The 25,267-nt window shown below is 38.7% G+C and overlaps 1 protein-coding gene across 1 annotated transcript; it reads right to left on the bottom strand.

Moving 5' to 3' along the window:
• Positions 1-22,349: 22,349 nt before the first annotated feature.
• Positions 22,350-24,635, bottom strand: LOC143547188 (uncharacterized). The gene has a single exon (XM_077038674.1). It carries the CDS (start codon positions 24,633-24,635, stop codon positions 22,350-22,352), a length of 2,286 nt encoding a protein of 761 aa, XP_076894789.1.
• Positions 24,636-25,267: the final 632 nt, after the last annotated feature.

The raw sequence follows: 25,267 nt of genomic DNA on the forward strand, positions 1-25,267 counted from the left end.
ACACCACCGAGGCGCGAGAGGGGCGCGAGAGGGGGCGCGAGCGCGGAAAAAGAGGCAGGCGCAAGGGGGTTCGTGGGACCTGTGGGGCGTGGGAATGGTGAAAAGAGCCGTTGGAGTCTTAAAAATGAGCCGTTGGCTCTTTATTTAATAAAAAAAAAAAATTTTTTTTCTCTATATATATCTATATCAAATACAAACCAACCACAATATAAAACATACAATTTTCTCTCTATTAAACCTATATCAAACCCAAACCAACACCAATATCACATACCAATATCACATACCACACCCAAAACCCAAAATCACCCTATCTTTCAAACCTTTTTTTAAAAACATGGCTGGAAATTGGTACCCAAACCTAGATTCAGACTACAGTTACGACGATTTATGGTCGGCACCGGACCAAGCGATGTTTTATTCGGGGTCGCAACAACCATCCGGCTTTCAACCATCCAACATACAACCGTCTCCTAACTTTGTAGTTCCGGAGACACAAGAACCAGAAGGTGAAGCTGCGGGACAAAGAAGACGCGTCCACCGGAAAAAACAAGTTGCAACGGACGGGTCGGGTTCGGCTTCGACCGGAAGGACGAAACGGAAAATCACTCCGTGGTCATCGGATGAGAAGGAAGCCCTGTGTCGGGCTTGGATAGTCACTTCTGAGGATCGGCGTTGCGGTAATTGTTTTAACGTTTTTAAAAATGATTTTTAATAAAAAAGTTAAATAAAAAAGTTAAATGACTTACAAATTTATTTATGCATTTTGCAGCGGACTACCAAAAGAGCAAGGTCTTTTGGACAAAGGTTAGGGAGACGTTCTATTCGCTCGTTGGGAGTACAGAGCGGAACGCCGATATGATTTCGGGTCGGTGGACCGAAATCAGAAAATTTGTCGGCTTGTTTACTAATCTGTTCAACAGGAACGCCGGTCGTATGAGATCAAGTGGCAGTGACGATTTGGCGGTTTATAATTTCACTGTCGAAGAGTGGAAGCAGGAGTGCCTGCGGAGGTATGGGACGGTGAAGACGTGGGACGATGTAAAGGTGTGGGAGAGGTTGAGAAGGTGTTCTAAGTGGGTTGAGCTGGTGGCGCCGGACGTTGATGCGGAAGTAGGGCCGAAACGGACTAAAACTAGTTCGTCTGGAGCGTACAGCACTTCCGCCGGGTCGGATTGCCGGGTTGGATTCGACCTAAACGTTGCGGGGGAGGAAACGTCTTCACCGCCGAGGAGGCGGCCATTGGGAAGGGACGCCAGGGGCAAAAAACCGGCTGAGGGGGAAGCCGTAAACATCAACGATCTTGTTGAATCCCTCAATAAATTCAACAAAACCATGGAGGTGGTCTCTAATGACAAAAAGGAAAAAAAAAGAATGAGAGATTTGGACTTCCTTACAAGAGACTTCAGTAACCTAAATCCGGTCGACCAAATGCTGATGGAAAAACAAAAGGAACGTATCCGGAAGAGGTTGATCGAAGAAGACCAAGCCGAAGAATAAGAATAATGTTTTTTTTAGTACTTTAATTTTTTTTTTTAGATATTAATGTGTTTTTTTAATTAATGTGTGTTTTTTTAAATAATTTATGAGTTTTTTTAATAATACGTTTTTTTAATACATTTATAAAAAAATAAAAAAAAAACCGCTCGCGCCCCCTCTCGCGCCCCTCCACACCATGTCCCGGGGCGCGAGCACCACTACCAACACCCATCTTATCAAGTTTCTCTCTCTGCCACACGTCACAATATTATTGGCTGGCGCCCCCACTCGCGCCCCCTCTCGCGCCCCCCACACCCCTCAGCCTTAGTAAGAATTAATATTGGCTAATATTTAATAGTTTAAATTATTTAAAATTTTTTTTTTTTAAATTATTAAAATCTAATTTTCTAATAAATTATGAGATAATACCAACGTTTTTAAATGTGGTATTCAAAATGTGTATGACTTTATAATTATGAAGGTGGAATTATGATATAACCCTTATCAGTCATATCCTTTTTAGAATAATTCATTTGTGATGATCACCCATATGTTTTTCGGAAAACTCTATGGTTTTGTAATTATTATTTTATTTTGGCCCTCCAATCAATCACTTTATATTTGAAATATAGTTCAAACAAATACTATTTATTAATATTTTATCAGAAAGTAGTGGACTAAAACTTTCGTATGGATAATAATAGGATAATAGCATAGTTTAGCATTCATAATAGGTCCTTTATATTTATATAACTTTTTTAATATTGTAAAAGTAATAGTATATATGTTTAGACTAGGAACCGGTGTCCACATCAATCTGGTTAAGCTTATATTACCCGTTTTCGGATAAACCGTTGGGGTCTTGGTGGTATAGTTGAATGATATATTTGTTTTACTTTTATAGACGTAGGGATTTCATGTTTATCATTTTTCACTTACTAGCAATTCATGTCAAAATCGTACCAAAGAAAAACTAGTTTATTTAAAGGGTAATTTATGGAACAAAATTTGACAATCAGGATTGACACATTCCATTAGAGGTGGGCAAATAAACAGGTTAACCAAACTGACTTGAAAACTGAACTGAAACCGAACCGGTTTGTAATCCATTACGTAGAAACCGGTTTGGAACCGATTGAAACCTTAGGTTTGGAATCGGTTTGTAATTTTCTTCACCAAAACCGGTTCCAAACCGGTTAACCGAACCGAAACCAGCCAAAACTGGTCAAAACCTGAACCGAAACCTATCGCAATATTGTAAAAAACCAGTTTCAAACCGAACCGAAACCAATCATAAACCGGTTTTGACTTTTGTTTACCAAACCGACCCGCTTTTAACCCAAACCGGTTTGTGCACCTCTGCATTTCATCAACCACAGATTGATTACCACACATGTATTTGAAAAATTACCCTTTAAATAAATTACCACATGTTGTCAACTTTTGTTTCATAAATTACTCTTTAAATGAACTTGTTTGATCTTTGGTACAGTTTTGTCATGCATTGCTAGTACGTGAAAAATGCTAAAATTTGAATTCCCTACATCAATTGAGGTATAAATGATATATAAATGATATATTTTTGTTGCCGTGAGGTATAAATGATATATTTTGTGATAGTTGAATAAAGAATTGCTTCTTCACTACTTTTGTAAGCAAATTACATATACTTAGTAATAAAAGATATTTACTTTAAATTAAGTATGTTGAAGTTGTAGGTTTGGAAGTTGACCACGGACTATTTTTTGAGTCTTATTAGTGACATTGCTTGACTTTAAAGTGTTTTGCTTTATAGTATTCTAAGTTGGGTATTAACTCCCAGTAAATAATCTTAACACAAATACATAAACTTCAATCTAGGTATATGCTTATAGAATTTTAACTTTCTATAATATAAGTTAGGTAATCAAATACAAGTGCTGATTATGCATTATTTTTTTTGTTTGTTTTATTACTAATATTGTTTGATGTGAAGTGTTTTGATTTATGGTATTGTAAAATGTGCACAAACAACAAATAGCCAGGTCAACTCTGGTTGTATGCTTTATAATAAAGTATTCTAGTCATTTAATAATTGTTGATTCACTAATGTAGTATGTTTATAAATTATGTATTGATTGTTTACTAACTGTTATGTATGTGTTAACAAATTTTTAGATACAAGAAGTTCGACTACAAATGAAAAATAAATTGGAAAATGACCGAAAGGCAAGAGAAGATTTGGAACAACGAGTAAGGGAAATGGAAAATGAGTGTAAGGAAAATGAGTGTAAGGAAAATGGGGAAAGGATACAAAAATTTGAAAAGTTTGTTAGAAATTTTCAATCTTCTGCAAATTAATAATAGTGATTTTGCAATCAAGCCTTCTTAAAACGTACTATATTGTGAACCTTTTATTTTAAGTTTATCGTATTTGTGGTTAATTTGTAAAACATATTTTGAATTATATTTAACTTTTTACTTTTTTCATTTTTAACAGAAAAGATTAAGTTTTTCTTGTTTCATTATTTAGAATTTAATTTTTGGAATGTGTAGGAAAAATAAATATTAAAATTAAAACTAATATTAGATGCATATAATGAATAGGAAATAAAAATATTATATATGTTGGAAATGCCTAAAGAAATAAAAAAATAAAAATTGTTTAGATGTGTAGGAAATCCATTGAAAAATTTAAGAGAATAAAAAGGAAAAGTAATTATATTGGGTCATAAAAAAATATTTTCTCTCGTAAGAAATACGTAAGAAAATATATTATCATGTGTAGGAAATGCGTAAGAAAGTATAACAAAAGCTCTAACTATTTGGGTCAGAAATGCAATGGAAATTTCATATTTTTGTTGGTAATGTGTAGAAAAATATTTCCCACGGCAATTTCCCACAAACCCGTTTTTGTTGGAAATGTGTTGGAAATAATGATTTCCTATGCATTTCTAACGAAAAATGATGTAGGAAGTCAATGAATTTTTTAGTAGTGACGTATATTTACCTAGTATGAGATACTTATGTAACTTCACGAGATACATATATGTAATTCCGCGAGTACCCCCCCCCCCCCCACACACATATAGGGTAAGGATCCTAAGAGAACCATTGGCAAATTGAGAACTTTGAGAACCATTTTGGACCACTAAAAAAAACCTCTACAAAAATATTTAGGATAGGTGGTTAGACGTAACGGCCTAGAATACCTAAGAGTCCCTTCTCGCGCATGAGAGAAATCTCATGTTTGCACGCTTATTGTTAATTACTCGTTATTTATGAATATGCTCGCGCTTGCGCAGTGTATGATTTTATGTTTTATTTCGCGATATTTCGATTTTTGTTGAATTTCGATTTTTATTGATTTTACTCACATATTCGTTTGTTGGATTTGAAAATCCGAAAAGTCATGGTGATACATGAATAGTTGATTTTCAACTTCCATTTACGATTATGTTCTGAGGTTGGAGACTTGAAAAGTCATGGTGATACATGAATTGTCAACCTCCAATACTCATTTTCTTGTATATTTTATATTGAGGATTGAAAAGTCATGGTGATACATGAATCGTCAATCTCCAATACTCGTTTGCTCGTATATTTTAAATTGGGAATTCGGAAAGTCATGGTGATACATGAATTGTCGATTCTTGATTCGAATTTGTTACCTTTATTAAGTCTGCATTTAGGGTCATTTATTTTACTTTAACTTTTGATAGTAACTGACTCCGTGAAACCAAGCTTTTCGAGGTTATACTTTGCGCTAAAACCAAGATATTAACTAAAATTAAAACTTTTATAGAATGCCTCCGCTATCTCGCCGATTTCAGAGAAGAGAAGCCTCGCGCATGCGTAGACAGCAACGTTCCCAGGAAATGGCCGCCGCAATAGCCCAAGCTTTGAGCCAAAACAATACCAACACCTCTGGTTACAACATTAAGTCCTTTAACGCGGGTAACCCTCCAAAGTTCACAGGTCTTGAAGGAGCCACCGTGATGCTCCAGTGGCTTGAGAAAATAGAAAACACTTTCCTCCACACCCAATGCCCCTCAGACAGACGAACCCTGTATGCTTCCAGTGTCCGGGAATCCAGAGCGCTTACATGGTGGAATGGAGTAGCTCATGCGCGTGGCGCAGAAACTGCTTCTAGCATGACATGGGAGGAATTCAAGGAAATTCTGACGCGAGAATTCTGCCCTCCCAACGAAGTTATGCGCCTGGAGGAGGAATTTTGGAATCTTAAGCAATACAGCGGTGAAGCGCGCGAGTACGCGACGCGCTTCCACGAGCTAAGCTTACTGGTCCCTCACCTTGTTACCCCTTCCCGCCGAGCCATAGAGAAATTCCTTGGGGGTCTCCCCATGGAAATTCAAGATTCTGTATGGGCCAGAAACCCAGTAACCCTCTCTGACGCCATTGAGTTGGCCGCTGTGCTCAGCGACAACCATGTCAGAGCAGGAACCCTGTTCCTGCGGGGAACAGAAAAGATCAAACCCAAGACTGCCCCTGAACCAACAGAAACCAAACCTGAACCCTCAAACCGTAACAACCTCAAGCGCAGGCGCAAGGCCTATGCGCTTACCAACCCGCCCATTGTCCAGCAACCTATCTACCAACCCCCAGTTTACGCGCCTAACCCTCTGTCAGCTTACCCAACACCTCCTGTAGCCCACAACTATGCCTTAACCAATCCAGCACTCCCTGCCCCGCCAACTAAGAAACCTTACACAGGAAACCACCCCTTTTGCCCAACCTGTAGACTCCACCACCCACCTCAAGTCCCATGTCGACTTTGTACCCGATGTGGCCGCGCTGGTCACCTTGCAGAAAACTGTAGAGTCCTTTCCGCCAATCCAATCGCGCCAACACCACCAGTCTACCCGCAGAACCCACAACCAACCTACCAAAACCCACGACCCAGATCGTGCTTTAACTGCAGTGATCCCAGTCATTTCCGGAACGCGTGCCCGAGACTACAAGTGCAAATCACACAAGCGAATCCGGTGAACCAGATTTCAAACGAAGTAACGCGTGGACGAGCTTTTAACATAACCGCGCACCAAGCGCAAGCGAATAATGACGTAGTTAATGGTACATTTTTGCTTAACGGATTTTATGCTTCTATACTTTTTGATACTGGCGCCGATCGAAGTTTTATCTCTCGCGCCTTCGAGCAGAAGCTTGCGCGACCGCGCGATAACTTAAAAGAAGATTTTTCAGTTGAATTGGCTAACGGTGAAACTGTTTTAATTAACTCTGTGATTAAAGATTGCACGCTTAACCTTAACGAAAACGATTTCCTGATCGACCTCATCCCCATGCCTCTTGGAAGCTTTGATGTTATCATTGGTATGGACTGGCTTACGCATAATCGCGCCGAAGTTATTTGCGCCAAGAAGATGATTCGCATACCTCGAGAAAATGGTGATCTTCATATCTACGGCGAAAAACCCTCCAGTGGTCTTAAACTTATGTCTTGCGCCGAAGCCCAAAGACTCATGCGGAAGAAGTGTATTGCATTTCTAGCCCATGTGGTTAAACCTGCTGAAGAAAAGAAGCTTCGCGATATCCCTGTTGTGCGCGATTTTCCTGAAGTTTTTCCTGATGATCTTCCTGGTATCCCTCCCGCTCGTGAAGTCGAGTTCCGTATTGATCTTGTCCCTGGTGCTTCCCCCGTAGCTAAATCTCCTTACCGTCTTGCGCCCGCTGAGATGCAAGAATTGGCAAGCCAACTTCAAGAGTTGACTGCTAAAGGATTCATTCGCCCTAGCTCTTCGCCCTGGGGTGCTCCGGTGTTGTTCGTTAAAAAGAAAGATGGATCGTTTCGCATGTGTATAGATTACCGCGAGTTGAACAAACTCACCATTAAAAACCGGTATCCCTTACCGCGTATTGACGACCTCTTTGATCAACTCCAAGGTGCCTCTTGTTTCTCCAAGATTGATCTCCGCTCTGGCTATCACCAGTTGCGCATCCGCGATGAAGATGTTCCGAAGACTGCTTTTCGAACTCGTTATGGCCATTTTGAATTCTTTTAATTATGAAGGTGGAATTATGATATAACCCTTATCAGTCATATCCTTTTTAGAATAATTCATTTGTGATGATCACCCATATGTTTTTCGGAAAACTCTATGGTTTTGTAATTATTATTTTATTTTGGCCCTCCAATCAATCACTTTATATTTGAAATATAGTTCAAACAAATACTATTTATTAATATTTTATCAGAAAGTAGTGGACTAAAACTTTCGTATGGATAATAATAGGATAATAGCATAGTTTAGCATTCATAATAGGTCCTTTATATTTATATAACTTTTTTAATATTGTAAAAGTAATAGTATATATGTTTAGACTAGGAACCGGTGTCCACATCAATCTGGTTAAGCTTATATTACCCGTTTTCGGATAAACCGTTGGGGTCTTGGTGGTATAGTTGAATGATATATTTGTTTTACTTTTATAGACGTAGGGATTTCATGTTTATCATTTTTCACTTACTAGCAATTCATGTCAAAATCGTACCAAAGAAAAACTAGTTTATTTAAAGGGTAATTTATGGAACAAAATTTGACAATCAGGATTGACACATTCCATTAGAGGTGGGCAAATAAACAGGTTAACCAAACTGACTTGAAAACTGAACTGAAACCGAACCGGTTTGTAATCCATTACGTAGAAACCGGTTTGGAACCGATTGAAACCTTAGGTTTGGAATCGGTTTGTAATTTTCTTCACCAAAACCGGTTCCAAACCGGTTAACCGAACCGAAACCAGCCAAAACTGGTCAAAACCTGAACCGAAACCTATCGCAATATTGTAAAAAACCAGTTTCAAACCGAACCGAAACCAATCATAAACCGGTTTTGACTTTTGTTTACCAAACCGACCCGCTTTTAACCCAAACCGGTTTGTGCACCTCTGCATTTCATCAACCACAGATTGATTACCACACATGTATTTGAAAAATTACCCTTTAAATAAATTACCACATGTTGTCAACTTTTGTTTCATAAATTACTCTTTAAATGAACTTGTTTGATCTTTGGTACAGTTTTGTCATGCATTGCTAGTACGTGAAAAATGCTAAAATTTGAATTCCCTACATCAATTGAGGTATAAATGATATATAAATGATATATTTTTGTTGCCGTGAGGTATAAATGATATATTTTGTGATAGTTGAATAAAGAATTGCTTCTTCACTACTTTTGTAAGCAAATTACATATACTTAGTAATAAAAGATATTTACTTTAAATTAAGTATGTTGAAGTTGTAGGTTTGGAAGTTGACCACGGACTATTTTTTGAGTCTTATTAGTGACATTGCTTGACTTTAAAGTGTTTTGCTTTATAGTATTCTAAGTTGGGTATTAACTCCCAGTAAATAATCTTAACACAAATACATAAACTTCAATCTAGGTATATGCTTATAGAATTTTAACTTTCTATAATATAAGTTAGGTAATCAAATACAAGTGCTGATTATGCATTATTTTTTTTGTTTGTTTTATTACTAATATTGTTTGATGTGAAGTGTTTTGATTTATGGTATTGTAAAATGTGCACAAACAACAAATAGCCAGGTCAACTCTGGTTGTATGCTTTATAATAAAGTATTCTAGTCATTTAATAATTGTTGATTCACTAATGTAGTATGTTTATAAATTATGTATTGATTGTTTACTAACTGTTATGTATGTGTTAACAAATTTTTAGATACAAGAAGTTCGACTACAAATGAAAAATAAATTGGAAAATGACCGAAAGGCAAGAGAAGATTTGGAACAACGAGTAAGAGAAATGGAAAATGAGTGTAAGGAAAATGAGTGTAAGGAAAATGGGGAAAGGATACAAAAATTTGAAAAGTTTGTTAGAAATTTTCAATCTTCTGCAAATTAATAATAGTGATTTTGCAATCAAGCCTTCTTAAAACGTACTATATTGTGAACCTTTTATTTTAAGTTTATCGTATTTGTGGTTAATTTGTAAAACATATTTTGAATTATATTTAACTTTTTACTTTTTTCATTTTTAACAGAAAAGATTAAGTTTTTCTTGTTTCATTATTTAGAATTTAATTTTTGGAATGTGTAGGAAAAATAAATATTAAAATTAAAACTAATATTAGATGCATATAATGAATAGGAAATAAAAATATTATATATGTTGGAAATGCCTAAAGAAATAAAAAAATAAAAATTGTTTAGATGTGTAGGAAATCCATTGAAAAATTTAAGAGAATAAAAAGGAAAAGTAATTATATTGGGTCATAAAAAAATATTTTCTCTCGTAAGAAATACGTAAGAAAATATATTATCATGTGTAGGAAATGCGTAAGAAAGTATAACAAAAGCTCTAACTATTTGGGTCAGAAATGCAATGGAAATTTCATATTTTTGTTGGTAATGTGTAGAAAAATATTTCCCACGGCAATTTCCCACAAACCCGTTTTTGTTGGAAATGTGTTGGAAATAATGATTTCCTATGCATTTCTAACGAAAAATGATGTAGGAAGTCAATGAATTTTTTAGTAGTGACGTATATTTACCTAGTATGAGATACTTATGTAACTTCACGAGATACATATATGTAATTCCGCGAGTACCCCCCCCCCCCACACACATATAGGGTAAGGATCCTAAGAGAACCATTGGCAAATTGAGAACTTTGAGAACCATTTTGGACCACTAAAAAAAACCTCTACAAAAATATTTAGGATAGGTGGTTAGACGTAACGGCCTAGAATACCTAAGAGTCCCTTCTCGCGCATGAGAGAAATCTCATGTTTGCACGCTTATTGTTAATTACTCGTTATTTATGAATATGCTCGCGCTTGCGCAGTGTATGATTTTATGTTTTATTTCGCGATATTTCGATTTTTGTTGAATTTCGATTTTTATTGATTTTACTCACATATTCGTTTGTTGGATTTGAAAATCCGAAAAGTCATGGTGATACATGAATAGTTGATTTTCAACTTCCATTTACGATTATGTTCTGAGGTTGGAGACTTGAAAAGTCATGGTGATACATGAATTGTCAACCTCCAATACTCATTTTCTTGTATATTTTATATTGAGGATTGAAAAGTCATGGTGATACATGAATCGTCAATCTCCAATACTCGTTTGCTCGTATATTTTAAATTGGGAATTCGGAAAGTCATGGTGATACATGAATTGTCGATTCTTGATTCGAATTTGTTACCTTTATTAAGTCTGCATTTAGGGTCATTTATTTTACTTTAACTTTTGATAGTAACTGACTCCGTGAAACCAAGCTTTTCGAGGTTATACTTTGCGCTAAAACCAAGATATTAACTAAAATTAAAACTTTTATAGAATGCCTCCGCTATCTCGCCGATTTCAGAGAAGAGAAGCCTCGCGCATGCGTAGACAGCAACGTTCCCAGGAAATGGCCGCCGCAATAGCCCAAGCTTTGAGCCAAAACAATACCAACACCTCTGGTTACAACATTAAGTCCTTTAACGCGGGTAACCCTCCAAAGTTCACAGGTCTTGAAGGAGCCACCGTGATGCTCCAGTGGCTTGAGAAAATAGAAAACACTTTCCTCCACACCCAATGCCCCTCAGACAGACGAACCCTGTATGCTTCCAGTGTCCGGGAATCCAGAGCGCTTACATGGTGGAATGGAGTAGCTCATGCGCGTGGCGCAGAAACTGCTTCTAGCATGACATGGGAGGAATTCAAGGAAATTCTGACGCGAGAATTCTGCCCTCCCAACGAAGTTATGCGCCTGGAGGAGGAATTTTGGAATCTTAAGCAATACAGCGGTGAAGCGCGCGAGTACGCGACGCGCTTCCACGAGCTAAGCTTACTGGTCCCTCACCTTGTTACCCCTTCCCGCCGAGCCATAGAGAAATTCCTTGGGGGTCTCCCCATGGAAATTCAAGATTCTGTATGGGCCAGAAACCCAGTAACCCTCTCTGACGCCATTGAGTTGGCCGCTGTGCTCAGCGACAACCATGTCAGAGCAGGAACCCTGTTCCTGCGGGGAACAGAAAAGATCAAACCCAAGACTGCCCCTGAACCAACAGAAACCAAACCTGAACCCTCAAACCGTAACAACCTCAAGCGCAGGCGCAAGGCCTATGCGCTTACCAACCCGCCCATTGTCCAGCAACCTATCTACCAACCCCCAGTTTACGCGCCTAACCCTCTGTCAGCTTACCCAACACCTCCTGTAGCCCACAACTATGCCTTAACCAATCCAGCACTCCCTGCCCCGCCAACTAAGAAACCTTACACAGGAAACCACCCCTTTTGCCCAACCTGTAGACTCCACCACCCACCTCAAGTCCCATGTCGACTTTGTACCCGATGTGGCCGCGCTGGTCACCTTGCAGAAAACTGTAGAGTCCTTTCCGCCAATCCAATCGCGCCAACACCACCAGTCTACCCGCAGAACCCACAACCAACCTACCAAAACCCACGACCCAGATCGTGCTTTAACTGCAGTGATCCCAGTCATTTCCGGAACGCGTGCCCGAGACTACAAGTGCAAATCACACAAGCGAATCCGGTGAACCAGATTTCAAACGAAGTAACGCGTGGACGAGCTTTTAACATAACCGCGCACCAAGCGCAAGCGAATAATGACGTAGTTAATGGTACATTTTTGCTTAACGGATTTTATGCTTCTATACTTTTTGATACTGGCGCCGATCGAAGTTTTATCTCTCGCGCCTTCGAGCAGAAGCTTGCGCGACCGCGCGATAACTTAAAAGAAGATTTTTCAGTTGAATTGGCTAACGGTGAAACTGTTTTAATTAACTCTGTGATTAAAGATTGCACGCTTAACCTTAACGAAAACGATTTCCTGATCGACCTCATCCCCATGCCTCTTGGAAGCTTTGATGTTATCATTGGTATGGACTGGCTTACGCATAATCGCGCCGAAGTTATTTGCGCCAAGAAGATGATTCGCATACCTCGAGAAAATGGTGATCTTCATATCTACGGCGAAAAACCCTCCAGTGGTCTTAAACTTATGTCTTGCGCCGAAGCCCAAAGACTCATGCGGAAGAAGTGTATTGCATTTCTAGCCCATGTGGTTAAACCTGCTGAAGAAAAGAAGCTTCGCGATATCCCTGTTGTGCGCGATTTTCCTGAAGTTTTTCCTGATGATCTTCCTGGTATCCCTCCCGCTCGTGAAGTCGAGTTCCGTATTGATCTTGTCCCTGGTGCTTCCCCCGTAGCTAAATCTCCTTACCGTCTTGCGCCCGCTGAGATGCAAGAATTGGCAAGCCAACTTCAAGAGTTGACTGCTAAAGGATTCATTCGCCCTAGCTCTTCGCCCTGGGGTGCTCCGGTGTTGTTCGTTAAAAAGAAAGATGGATCGTTTCGCATGTGTATAGATTACCGCGAGTTGAACAAACTCACCATTAAAAACCGGTATCCCTTACCGCGTATTGACGACCTCTTTGATCAACTCCAAGGTGCCTCTTGTTTCTCCAAGATTGATCTCCGCTCTGGCTATCACCAGTTGCGCATCCGCGATGAAGATGTTCCGAAGACTGCTTTTCGAACTCGTTATGGCCATTTTGAATTCTTGGTCATGTCCTTCGGTTTAACCAACGCACCCGCCGTTTTCATGGATCTAATGAATCGGGTGTGTAGGCCTTTCTTGGATAAATTCGTGATTTTGTTTATCGATGATGTTCTGGTGTATTCTAAGACCAAGGCCGAGCATGAGCAACATCTTCGGTTGGTGTTGCAAAAGCTTAGAGCTGAGCAACTCTATGCTAAGTTTTCCAAGTGTGAATTTTGGTCTGATGAAGTACAGTTTCTCGGCCATGTTGTGAACAAGATGGGTATTCATGTCGACCCATCCAAAATTGGAGCAATCAAGAACTGGATTACGCCATCCTCTCCTTCCGAGATCCGTTCCTTCTTGGGCTTAGCTGGTTACTACCGGCGATTTATTTCGAACTTCTCAAAGATCGCTTTGCCTTTAACAGCTCTAACGCACAAAGGTAAACCATATATTTGGGGCTCGAAGCAAGAAGAAGCCTTTCTAACGCTCAAGCGTTTGTTGTGTGAAGCTCCTGTTCTTGCGCTACCTGAGGGTAATGATGATTTTGTCGTGTATTGCGATGCATCCAACCAAGGTCTCGGTTGTGTTCTTATGCAACGAGGCAAGGTTATCGCTTACGCATCAAGGCAACTTAAGGTTCATGAAAAGAATTATACAACTCACGACCTCGAACTAGGCGCAGTGGTATTTGCCTTGAAGATCTGGAGACACTACCTTTATGGTACTAAGTGTATCCTCTACACTGACCATAAAAGCCTTCAGCATATCTTTGATCAGAAGGAACTTAACATGAGGCAACGCCGATGGAACGAACTCATCAGCGATTACGATTGTGAGATCCGGTATCATCCTGGTAAGGCTAATGTGGTAGCCGATGCGCTCAGCCGAAAACCCTGCCAGCTTAACTGTATCTTGCCGCGCACGCAGCTTCACTTCGCGCCGATCCAAAGCAACCTTGAATCGCGCATTCGTGACGCGCAGCGCGCATCCATCAGTAATGGTAACCTTCGCGCCGAGTTAGCGTGTGGCGCGGAAGCGCATTTTGTCCCTAATCTGAGTGGAATTCTCTGCTATCTTAATCGCATCTGGATTCCCTTTGATGAGAATCTTCGCGCTGATATCCTGAGTGAAGCGCATAAATCTCGGTATTCTATTCATCCTGGCGCTGATAAGATGTACAAGGATTTGCGCATTACTTATTGGTGGCCCGGTATGAAAAAGGATATTGCTGTGTTCGTAGCTAAATGTCTGACTTGTTCTAAAGTGAAAGCTGAACACCAACGCCCATCTGGTTTGCTCGAACAACCAGAAATTCCTACGTGGAAATGGGAATGTGTAGCGATGGACTTTATTACCAAGTTACCTTTGACAGCAAGCAAACATGATAGCATTTGGGTAATAGTGGATCGTTTGACTAAGTCTGCTCACTTTCTGCCCATTCGTGAAAACTACCGTGTTGAGCAACTCGCGCAGCTTTATGTCAAGGAAATTGTCTGCCGCCATGGTACTCCTTTGAGCATCATATCCGATCGCGATGGCCGTTTTATATCTCGCTTTTGGAAATCTCTCCAATCTGCGCTAGGAACTCGCTTGGACATGAGTACGGCATATCATCCTCAGACTGACGGTCAGTCTGAGCGAACTATTCAAACTCTTGAGGATATGCTCCGATCTTGTGTTCTTGATTTTGGAGGTAATTGGGATTCACACCTGCCTTTGATCGAGTTCTCTTATAATAACAGCTATCATTCCAGTATTGGTATGGCCCCATTTGAAGCACTTTACGGTCGTAAGTGCCGCTCCCCGATCTGTTGGAGCGAAGTGGGTGAAACTCAAATCACAGGACCCGAACTTGTTCAAGAGACAACCGATAAAATCGCCAAGATCCGTGATCATCTGCTGACTGCCAGAAGCCGACAGAAGAGTTACGCAGATCGCAGGCGAAAGCCTCTCGAATTTCAAGTTGGTGATCTTGTTCTCCTCAAGGTGTCGCCCTGGAAGGGTGTTGTCCGCTTTGGGAAGAAAGGTAAGCTTGCTCCTCGTTATGTTGGTCCATTCAAGATTCTCGAGCGTATAGGAAAAGTTGCCTACAGACTTGACCTGCCGCCCGCGCTCAGTAATGTGCATCCAACGTTCCATGTATCCAATCTCAAGAAGTGTTTAGCTGACGAGAACCTTCACATTCCACTTGATGAAGTTCAAGTTGATGAAACTATGCATTTCGTTGAGAAGCCTGTTGAGATTATGGATCGCGAGGTTAAGCAAACCAAGCGCAGTCGTATCCCTATCGTGAAAGTTCGCTGGGAGTCCAAGCGCGGAGCCGAGTTTACATGGGAAAGGGAAGATCAAATGAAGATCAAGTACCCGTACCTGTTCTCTGCGCAACCTACTTCGAGATAAATTTCGGGACGAAATTTCTTAAAGTAGGGGAGACTGTAACATCTGCCCCGATCCGACCCGACCCAGGTACCCGTTTCTCTTATCCGATCTCTTTCTTTTATGATTTAATATTTATTTATACTTATACTTTATTTTTAATAATAATGTTTTCCTTCCCGCCTCTTCCTCTCTTTTCCTTTCCGCCGTCCCGTCCCTCTTCTTCTCCCCGCCTTCTTTTCCCTCTTGTCGCCGTCCCGCCTTTTTCTCTCTCTTGCCGTCGTTCCGCCCTTAAGCCTTGTTTCCCTCTTTCTTCCAACTCTTTCCTTGTCCTTTGTTTCTTCCCGCCTAAGGTTGTCTGCGCAGCTCCACGCGCCAGACTCCTTTCAAGGAAGCCTGCGTGAAGACCACCTGTTTCAGCGATACGCGAGACGAACTCTTCTCGCAGCGCGCTAAGGATTTGTAGTTCTTCTCGCAGCGCGCTAAGAATCGTAGTTCATCCCTCGACGCGCGAAGAATTTTAGTTCTTCCCGCGGCGCGCTAGGAATTTTAGTTCCTCCCGCGGCGCGCTAAGAAATGTGATTCTTCCCGCGGCGCGCTTAGAAATGTAGTTCTTTCCGCGACGCGTTAAGGTTGTTTCTGTCTGCCTTCGCGCTCGCGCTCTCTTGACCTTCTGTGTCAGCCTTCTCGCGCTAAACCCTTTGAGTTTTCTTCTGTTGAATCTAGCCGTTTGCTTTTGTGTTGTCTTATCTCCTGTACTGTTGACCTAATCTGCTTTATGTCTGAAAAGTTACTTTCGGCGCAGCATGCGCACCAACCCCATTGGTTGGCAGAAAAAGTGACTGACATTATCTTTTGAGATCTGCTTTTTCCATGCTTGACCAGTACCTTTATCTGACCCGCCCATGCTTTTTACTGTTCCCTGACAGCTTTATCTTGCCTCTGCAGCTGCCATATCTTTCCATATCTTTTGCTTTTGGATTCTTATGCTTTTTGATATCTTTTGCTTGATCCTGTTAAAGATCTTTTCCCCTTTTCTAGGGATTATGTCTCCTAGGGTTTTCCTATAAATAATAATAATATTTTCATAACACTACACACACAAAACACTTAATCTCTCCTGTCCTCCTTGCTCTCTCTGCCGCCTCCCTCTCTGCCTCCGTCTTCCTCCCTGTTCTGTCCTGCTTTTCCGGTAATATATATTATATATAATAATTTACTTATTAATTATGCTAACTTATAATCAAGACTTAAATCAAATCATTAAAACAATAATCTTATTTATAGGTTAACTTGTGCTTGTTTAAAGTTGGTTCTTGCTTTATCTTACACCGCATCGTTTATCAAGTGAGTAATCTCGTACCTAATCCCTTTTTATTTTTAATGTTTTGGGATGTTCATGTGTTCATACAAACTTAGAGTCTTAAACTTGTTTATGAACTTTAGTCGCGCAGTATCCCATGTGTTGAGGACGTAGACTTGGCTGTTTATTTGTATGTGTGGATCATTAACCGTCTTGTCGGTCTATTCCGCAGTTCTCATGGTACCATTAGATGAACACGGGAGAACTATCGTTTATGATTTTCTCTTTTGTTTGCACATGCACAGTTTGTCTTGTTTGTGAGCTCAATTGTGAGCACTGGCAGTCTATGAATCTTAGAGTTGGTCCCGATCAGATTACACCCTTGTTGAAAACCAGACATACACATGTTGCGCGCAGATTTATGGTTATCTATGTATTGTATTAAACTTGATTTCTCACCAACACGCAAGTGTTTGACGTTTATTTTAACACATGTTCAGGTTTGCAGTAGCTGTTTTGGAGTTCGAGGACACGTAGGGAGTTTTCTTTATTTTGGACCTAGATTAAAATGTATCAAGACAAGTTATTGTTGTTCGAATATTATGATATATTGATTTATGATGATTTATGTTATCTTGTGTTTAATTTGCGCGTGCGCGAATGAATGTATTTATTAAATATTGACACCCAATAGTGTCACGAGTAATGAAACAATATGTGGCGCCCCGATGTATAATCCGCCTTTGGTCGGGGTGTTACACTGTGTGCATACTCAATATGTTTGTTAATACACTTATCCTAAGAGATAAGTGTATGCTTATGTGGGTAATGTGAAATGTATGAATGAATGCTTGATGATACGTGAACGATCTTCGGATATTGCACGTACTGTCAGGTTGTAACGTTATGTATAAGGTAAGTATGTTATGTATGTTTATGTGTATAAATGTGATGAAGATAAGAAAAGAAAGAAATGATAATGTATGGTTGTATGGTAACGAAGAGGGAATCGAACCCTACTAATATTCGAGAACTAGGGAACCGAACCCTACTAATATTCGAGGAAAGAGGGTACCGAGCCCTAATAATACTCGAGGAAGGAGGGTACCGAGCCCTAATAATACTCGAGGAAAGAGGGTACCGAGCCCTAATAATACTCGAGGAAAGAGGGTACCGAGCCCTAATAATACTCGAGGAATGTAGGGCGTAATGCTCTTTATAACGTAAGATATGAAGGTAAGTTAATACAAAAGAAAGTATGAAAGTAAGAAAGTAAGAAAGTATTAAAAGTATGAAAGTATGAATGCAAGAATATAATGTTATGTGAATGGTATGATTATGTGATTATCTAGAACTCACTCAGCGTAGCTGACTTTTAGTATGCACGCAGGTGAGTAGGATGAGGCAGCTCGCTTGAGGAGACACATGGCACTGAACAAGAGTCTGGCATCTGAAGACTTATGATGTTTTAATTTTAATGTTTGAATGTGAAAGACAAAGGATGTTTTGAGACAAGTTATGAAATATTGTAATGTTTTATGAAAGTTTTATATTCCGCGTAAATGTTTTAAGTAACTCTGATATTTAGAACTGTGTTTATGAATAAATCCAACACGAAAATAGGGTTACCGGTAACGGGGCCTTACAAGAATTTTCCCAATTTTTGGGCTTTTTTTTGTTATAGGTTTTATTTGTTTATTTCTTTTAAATATGACAAAATTATATTTTAGGTTTAGTTCTTGTGCATGTAATGAACCTAATTGATATGTAATGAACCTAATTGATACTGATATAATTCGCATCGACTCGCTGTAACGTCAATGTTTTTGTTTTATAATGTTAACTTGACGGAACTATTTTTTGGGTTTAGTTCTGAAACGTAATAGCGCTAGCTGACACCGACCAAATGCAACGAGTGTGTTTTAATTACCGACTGAATAAACGTTGTTTTAAAAATGTAAAATTTTGTATCATATGCTATACTATTATCATTACTATTCTTGGTGTTTACTAATTTGTGTTTTGGGTTTAATGTTTGTACGAGTACGAACCTATCTAATACCAACAGAATCCATGTCCATCGCTGCAACGCGACAAGTTGTTCCCTAGTTTTTATATAATTATGCATAAACGTGTCATATTCATTTAGTATATTGTTAAACTAGCTTTAGAACCCATGTGATACACGAGAAACTCAAAAAGAATACAATTAAACTATAGAATTTAAATGTTTGAATTACAAAAAAAACCTATATTTTATCAAATTAAATATTTTAATAAGTTCAAATTATATTTCTAATGGAATATTCATACGAATACATGGTGCATTCTCACGCAATTTCTTCATGATCACGAACAAGACGCGCCTAGTAATTTTATAATTTGTAATTATATTTTTAATGGAATAATGAATATTACATATGTTTCTTTACAAATGACATAAAAAGAGAACATCATATATAAAATTAGCATGAATAAAACACGTTGTTGTATTAAAGATTTGAAAGAGTTGGATGAGAACTCCATGAATCTATAGATGTATTACAAATTATTATTCATTCATAATTTCGTCTTATTTTTATCTTCTTAGAGTTATAAATACCATTTATTAATTTTTATCGTATTCATCTCCTAGACTGAAAAGTTTTTATAAATTGATTTAATTATAAAAGCTAGATATGATTTTATTAAAGATATAAATATTTTTATTATACTGGCATAAATACCCGCATATATTTAGTCTCTATAATTAAGTAATTAGTAATTTGATTAAATAACAGACTGATATGTGTTGATTACACTGATATAAATAAGTTGTCGTTAAAAATATGAAAAAAGTTTGAACGGAAAATTTCGGTTAAGAAAGAATTACCAATGTACATGTGTCCTCCGTGTCAGTTAAGTTATTTTATTTTATTTTTTAGAATATATAGATACGAACAAAGGTTGACACTTTATTCACACGTGATTGATATATATTATTCATGTAAGATTACTGAATTATATCATTAAATTTTGAATTTTAACCTAAGATTTTTCAATGTGGTTCTAAAATCAACCAACCTTTACCATTTTACATATACTATACTTATTACAGTTGATATTTTAGCATTATATCTATCTAAGAGTATTCTCATTCCACTCTCTATCTATAAACCAAAAATTACACTAAAACTCACTATATTTTCTCTATTTATTTCAATTAAATAATACTTTTTATACCTTTTATCATTACCTTTTCTCTTTTCTTCACTCACAATCACTTTCAAAATATATTAAAAAATTATAGGAGGTTAACAGTAGCTTTTCAAATATACAGAAAAATCACAACTTTTTCTAAAATATAAAAACTATTTACTCACAACACCCTGAATCACTCTCTAAATTATAAAAACACCCCTCACATTAAATGAGGTGGTAGGATGAGAATGCTATATATTTTAAGCATCGATTACTACAATACTTAATCATTGTATATAACCAATCCCCGCTTTTCATTTTATAACATCAATTACCATAACAATTACTATATTATTTTCAAATTAATCATTGTAAACCTTGCATTTGATACAATCAAAAGCTTTACGATACAATTTTGTTTAACATAGCTCCTAATCTACTCTTATTAAATCGCGTATACCTTATTAAATGAAGGCAACTTACCACCAGATGTCCAATGACTAAGATTTAAGTACCGGCATTAAAATATAAATATGCACAAGCACGTTGCCTTCAAAATATTAACGTACACGTAAAAAAGTTGTCACTTTATGCACATGTGATATATATGTTATTCACGTATGACTAATGAATTTTATCCTTATAGATTTCGAAACAAAGATTCATATATAAGTTTTTATATGATTGCAAAAGGAACCAACTGTTATGTGTATCACTTGAATTAATATATTTAGCATTGCATCTATCTAGTGCCCTATAGATTTTAAGCAACGGTTACTGTAATATTTTTAATCATTGTATAGAATGTACAACCAATCCTCAGTTTTCATTTGATAACATCAAATGCGTATTTTTTTGCCCACGGTTCTACAAAAACTTTGTTTTACCTCTATCATCCGAGGGCCAGAGAGAACGCATCCACGCTATGTTCATTTAACCAATTAATATATGCGTACAAAAGTTATCATGTTATTCACCTGTGATTCTATTTTATTCACGCACTGTTACTGAAATTTTCATTAGATTTTTCAATAAAGATTCATATTTGTATATGGTTCTAAAACGAGCCAACCCCTATCTACACTAGTTGTCTAGTTGAATTAATATTTTTAACATCATATCTAACAACTTATAGATTTTAAGCAACAACTATTATTATATTTATAACTATGGTATTCAATATTGAGAGAAACAAACACTGCACGATCTGGGATAAAACGAGGGATTGTTCGTCCATAAATGGATGGGTTTCGACGTGGACGAGAGAAGTCGAGAACCCTCCTCTACCGTGGAGCCGTGGAGGTGGAGGAGCTGTGGGATTGTTTAGAACTAATGCTAGAAACCGGTTGGGAATAATGAAAGATAAGCGGGCCTGGTATTTAGATGGCAACGATATTTTCCCTATGAAGTCTTTTTGGGGTGGCTGGCTGGGGTTTTAGCAAGAATTCTACCCACCTCCGATGCTTTATGTAGGCGAAGGGTGATCGAAGATCAAAGTTGGTGTCCTTTATGTGGTGAAGCACTAGTCTGTTGAACACATTGTGATCTCATGTTATGTGGCAACAATCATTTGAAAATTTGTTAGCAATTGGTGTAACATTCCCTCTCGATTTCACTTTCGACCAATTTATAATAACTAATAATTTTATAATAACTAATAAATAGAATTCAAAATTCGAGAATTCTATTTAGAATCCCTTTTCTTTAGAGAGAATTCTCGGTAAGGTTGAGATGAAAACAAGAGAATTTGGATAAGAGCAATAGTTAGCTAAAAAAAAGCAAAAGTTATGTACTAAAAATAGGATTCTAATCGATGAATCTTGAAAGGAATCACGTCCCGCAAAAGGAAACTAGATGGTTGGACTAAAAGAACAGCAATTCTTACTTTAACTAAACATCGAGGCTCACAAATACAAAAAAGGAGCCATCCATGCAGTGTTATACTAACAACGTGTTGGAGTTTACGGAAGGCGAGGAACGAGACAGTTTTCAACAATGCAAGTGTCTTGATAGACCGAATCAAAGAGGAGATTAACAGGTGTACGTTTCTATCGGTCAAAATAAAAGGAAATGGGTAGAACTTGATTGGAAACATGGGGTAAATTTTCCTGTGGAGAACTTGTAATTGAGTGGTGTTGTACGTTTACTAGGGTACTTTTTTGTTTTAATAAAACTGGCTGTTCAGGGAAAAAGAATCTAATGACATGTTGCCATCAATGAATGGATCTAGTAATAGTAAATAACTCCTAATTAAGGATTTATGAAATGTATATTCTGATTTTCAAGAATTTTGAAAAGATTACTACACTTCTTCATTTGGTCATATTTCTTTAAATTAAATTCCCACCTTAGCCTCTAAAGAATTCAGAACACTAAAAATAATACCCTTTCTATAACAATCATAGGTGCAAAAATCTTCTAAAGATAAATAAAACAACCATCAAAAGCAAGAAAAAAGACTGCATCTTTATAATGAAGATGCATCAAACAATACATCATTAAGTACATCATCATCACCGTTCCCGACCGCAAAGAATGAATCTTTATCTTCATCATTCGATAACCCCCGTTTCATAAGCTTCGAATGCGCAGCAACAAAGATCAACTTTTGCGCCTTCTCAATCGAGTTTCTTGACTGAACCCCTTTTGAGAATGACCAATTCCATTTGAACCCACAAGAAGTAGCATGAAGAAAGATCAACCTCACCGCCACTTTTCTCAAAAGTTTGAATTCGGTTAAATAAGTTTCCCAAACCAACCTACTACTTTGTGGGTTCACTATCCTCATTTTCCCCGTAACAGGGTCTCGTTGCTTCAACTGAACCGCTTGTGCATACACCGGGTCAAGCCCTTCAGTCCTCCACTTCATAAGCTCCATTAAAGCAATATGAGCTTCTTCTCTTGACACAAGCCTTGTTATAAGCTTGTCAACATCTTTTTCTTGCTCGGAAGTTAAGTATTTGAAAGGGGGCAAGTACTTCCCGCTCGCCTCTCGAATCAAATAAAGCGGATCTAGTATAAACGCAGCAGCCCAAGCCGGATGATAGTTTCTCTTAAACCTTTTATCAAACAACCTGTCTACATGATCTTCAATCACATGAAACTCAACACACCAACTCTTAATTTTCAATCTTAGCTCCTCCCAAAGCGGCAAACATTGCCCGATTCGCGGTCTCTCTTTCTCAATCTCCTCGGCCATCCCTTTAACCAACTTGACCACCGAATGAACTGCCTCTAATTCTTTCCAAAACCGAGGATTCCTCATCATTTCATCAATCTCCCTCCCAACATGATCCTCCGAAGAAACCATCTTGTATCCTTCATCAAGCAAAACCAACTGCAATGCTCGGGCTGAGCTTAACACATCCTCCACCAAATTAAACACGGGCTCAAACGCAAACACAAACCGGTTCCCACCAAAAATGGGTACCCGTAACAACCCGGCCCGCCCGTATTCTTGCAGCTGGTATTTAACAAAAGACTTCTTCACATAAGACTTATTATTAACAAAGTTTGCAACTTTGAAGCAATTATTACTCACACTATTGAACAATGGTAATTCTTTACTAAAATCTTTGATCAACCCATAAACCCCTTGAGATTGACAAGTGAGATTGATCATCCACCGGTGCTCGTTTTCGAGATTCGTTAAAGCCGTCGACTTGAACCGATCGGACACAATCCCGACACACTGATGCAAATTATTCCCACATATTTCCCTAATTGTTTCCATGAACACATCCTCAGCATTATTGGCAAACACATACCCACTAGTAAAAACCCCTCTTCTATAAACCCTAGTCCCATTAGGCAAATTCACATACAAATTCACCAAATTCTCAAATTCACCTTGATCACCGCCACCTGATTTCCACCCGTCCGATGTGATTTGAAAGAACATCGCCTCACGAATTCGAGCTTCGGACTCCAATTTCGCCTCTTGGTATTTCGAATCCAACCGTTCTCCAGCGAAGTCCCGGCGAGTCACCGGCGGCAACCCGATTAAATTCAAGAAATTGGTGAATTTCGGGTGCTCGAGGCTCGAAAACGGAACCGACCCACCGTGTTCGTACACCCAATCGGATAATAACTCCAGTGATGAATCAATTTGGGGTTTTGTTAGGGTCTGATAAGATAACAATTTAGGGTTTTTAAGCTTTTTAACACTATCTTCAAACATAGCTAAAGCACCCAGATCCTCCTTCCCGCCGGACAGCATGTACGCCACCGCCGGCAATGCCGGAAGTGCACTCGCCGGAGCTGAACTCGCCGGTTCGATCATGGTCACCGGAGGAACGGAGTACGTCGGAGAAGGCGTGTCGGAATTGTCGCCGGCGTAATTCCGGCGACCACGTTTCCGGCGGGTGGGTGAGGAGGATGACGTGGGAGAATTGAGCGTGACGATTCCGGTGGGTGAGACTGACGTAAGCGGTCTAGGGGTATTTTCGGAATGAAAGTTCCGGCACGTGCCTCTTTTAAGATGCTCCGACGCCGTTCTGGAAGGATTAGATGCGGAGAAAACGGCGTCGCATAGGGCGCACCGGAGCTTAACGGCTTTGGGCTGACCCGAATCCGGATTCGGAACCAGAAGCGGCTCCAGATGGGCCCAATACCAAGCGCCTTTCCCTTTAATAGCTTTAGTTCTTATCATCATCAGCCCTTGATATCTTTTATTAACCTTTTTCACTGTTGACTCGTCCGTTGACTCCTCCGGCGGTGGTTGGACGGTGGATGAGCTGGTCTCTGCCGCCATCATGACGTTCAAATTGTTATAAAGATTGGTTTTTTGGGTGGATCTTTGGGTACCCATGATGAAGGGTATGCCGGAATTTGATGAATTTGGGGTAGTGAGAGTTGGTGTGAGGGTGTCAAATGTGAGTCGTTTTTGGTGCTTGTTTTTAGGACACATTTTTAATGAAAAAGGGGTATTGTTGGGTGTGGGGTATCTTTAGGATTAAATTATTATTATTATTATATGTATAAGTGTTACTTTATTGGTTGAAAATCAAGATTGTTTTATGGAGGGTGGTTTATTGGATAATCATAAATAAAAATAATGAGGAATAAAGCAATACATATCCATTATATGGATTTAGACAATTTTAAGGGTTTTTGATTAGTGAGTTTTTAGTACTATGCTAGTTAATGAAACCCGTGTGATGGTCCGTATCGGTCGTGCGTTATTGTATCGACAATCACTATAGCATAACAAAGAAAAAACCAGAAAATATTGTATTTTAAATACAACATAGTTTTGTATAACATTTATGTCTCTTATACTATACGTAGCATATGTTTTAACCTTTGGGAGAGTAGCATATAGTATTCGGGAATAAGTGTTTTATTACTTTTTATTAGTAGTGCAAATAATGGTTCAGAATGTAA

This window comes from Bidens hawaiensis, unplaced genomic scaffold (genome assembly GCF_021521415.1).
Source record: "Bidens hawaiensis isolate Kalapana, Puna unplaced genomic scaffold, B.hawaiensis_p1.1 tig00000905_1, whole genome shotgun sequence".
Lineage (NCBI taxonomy): Eukaryota > Viridiplantae > Streptophyta > Magnoliopsida > Asterales > Asteraceae > Bidens > Bidens hawaiensis.

Excerpts from the sequence above, each read along its gene's own strand:
- LOC143547188 (XM_077038674.1), bottom strand. The coding sequence starts at position 24,635 with ATGGCGGCAGAGACCAGCTCATCCACCGTCCAACCACCGCCGGAGGAG.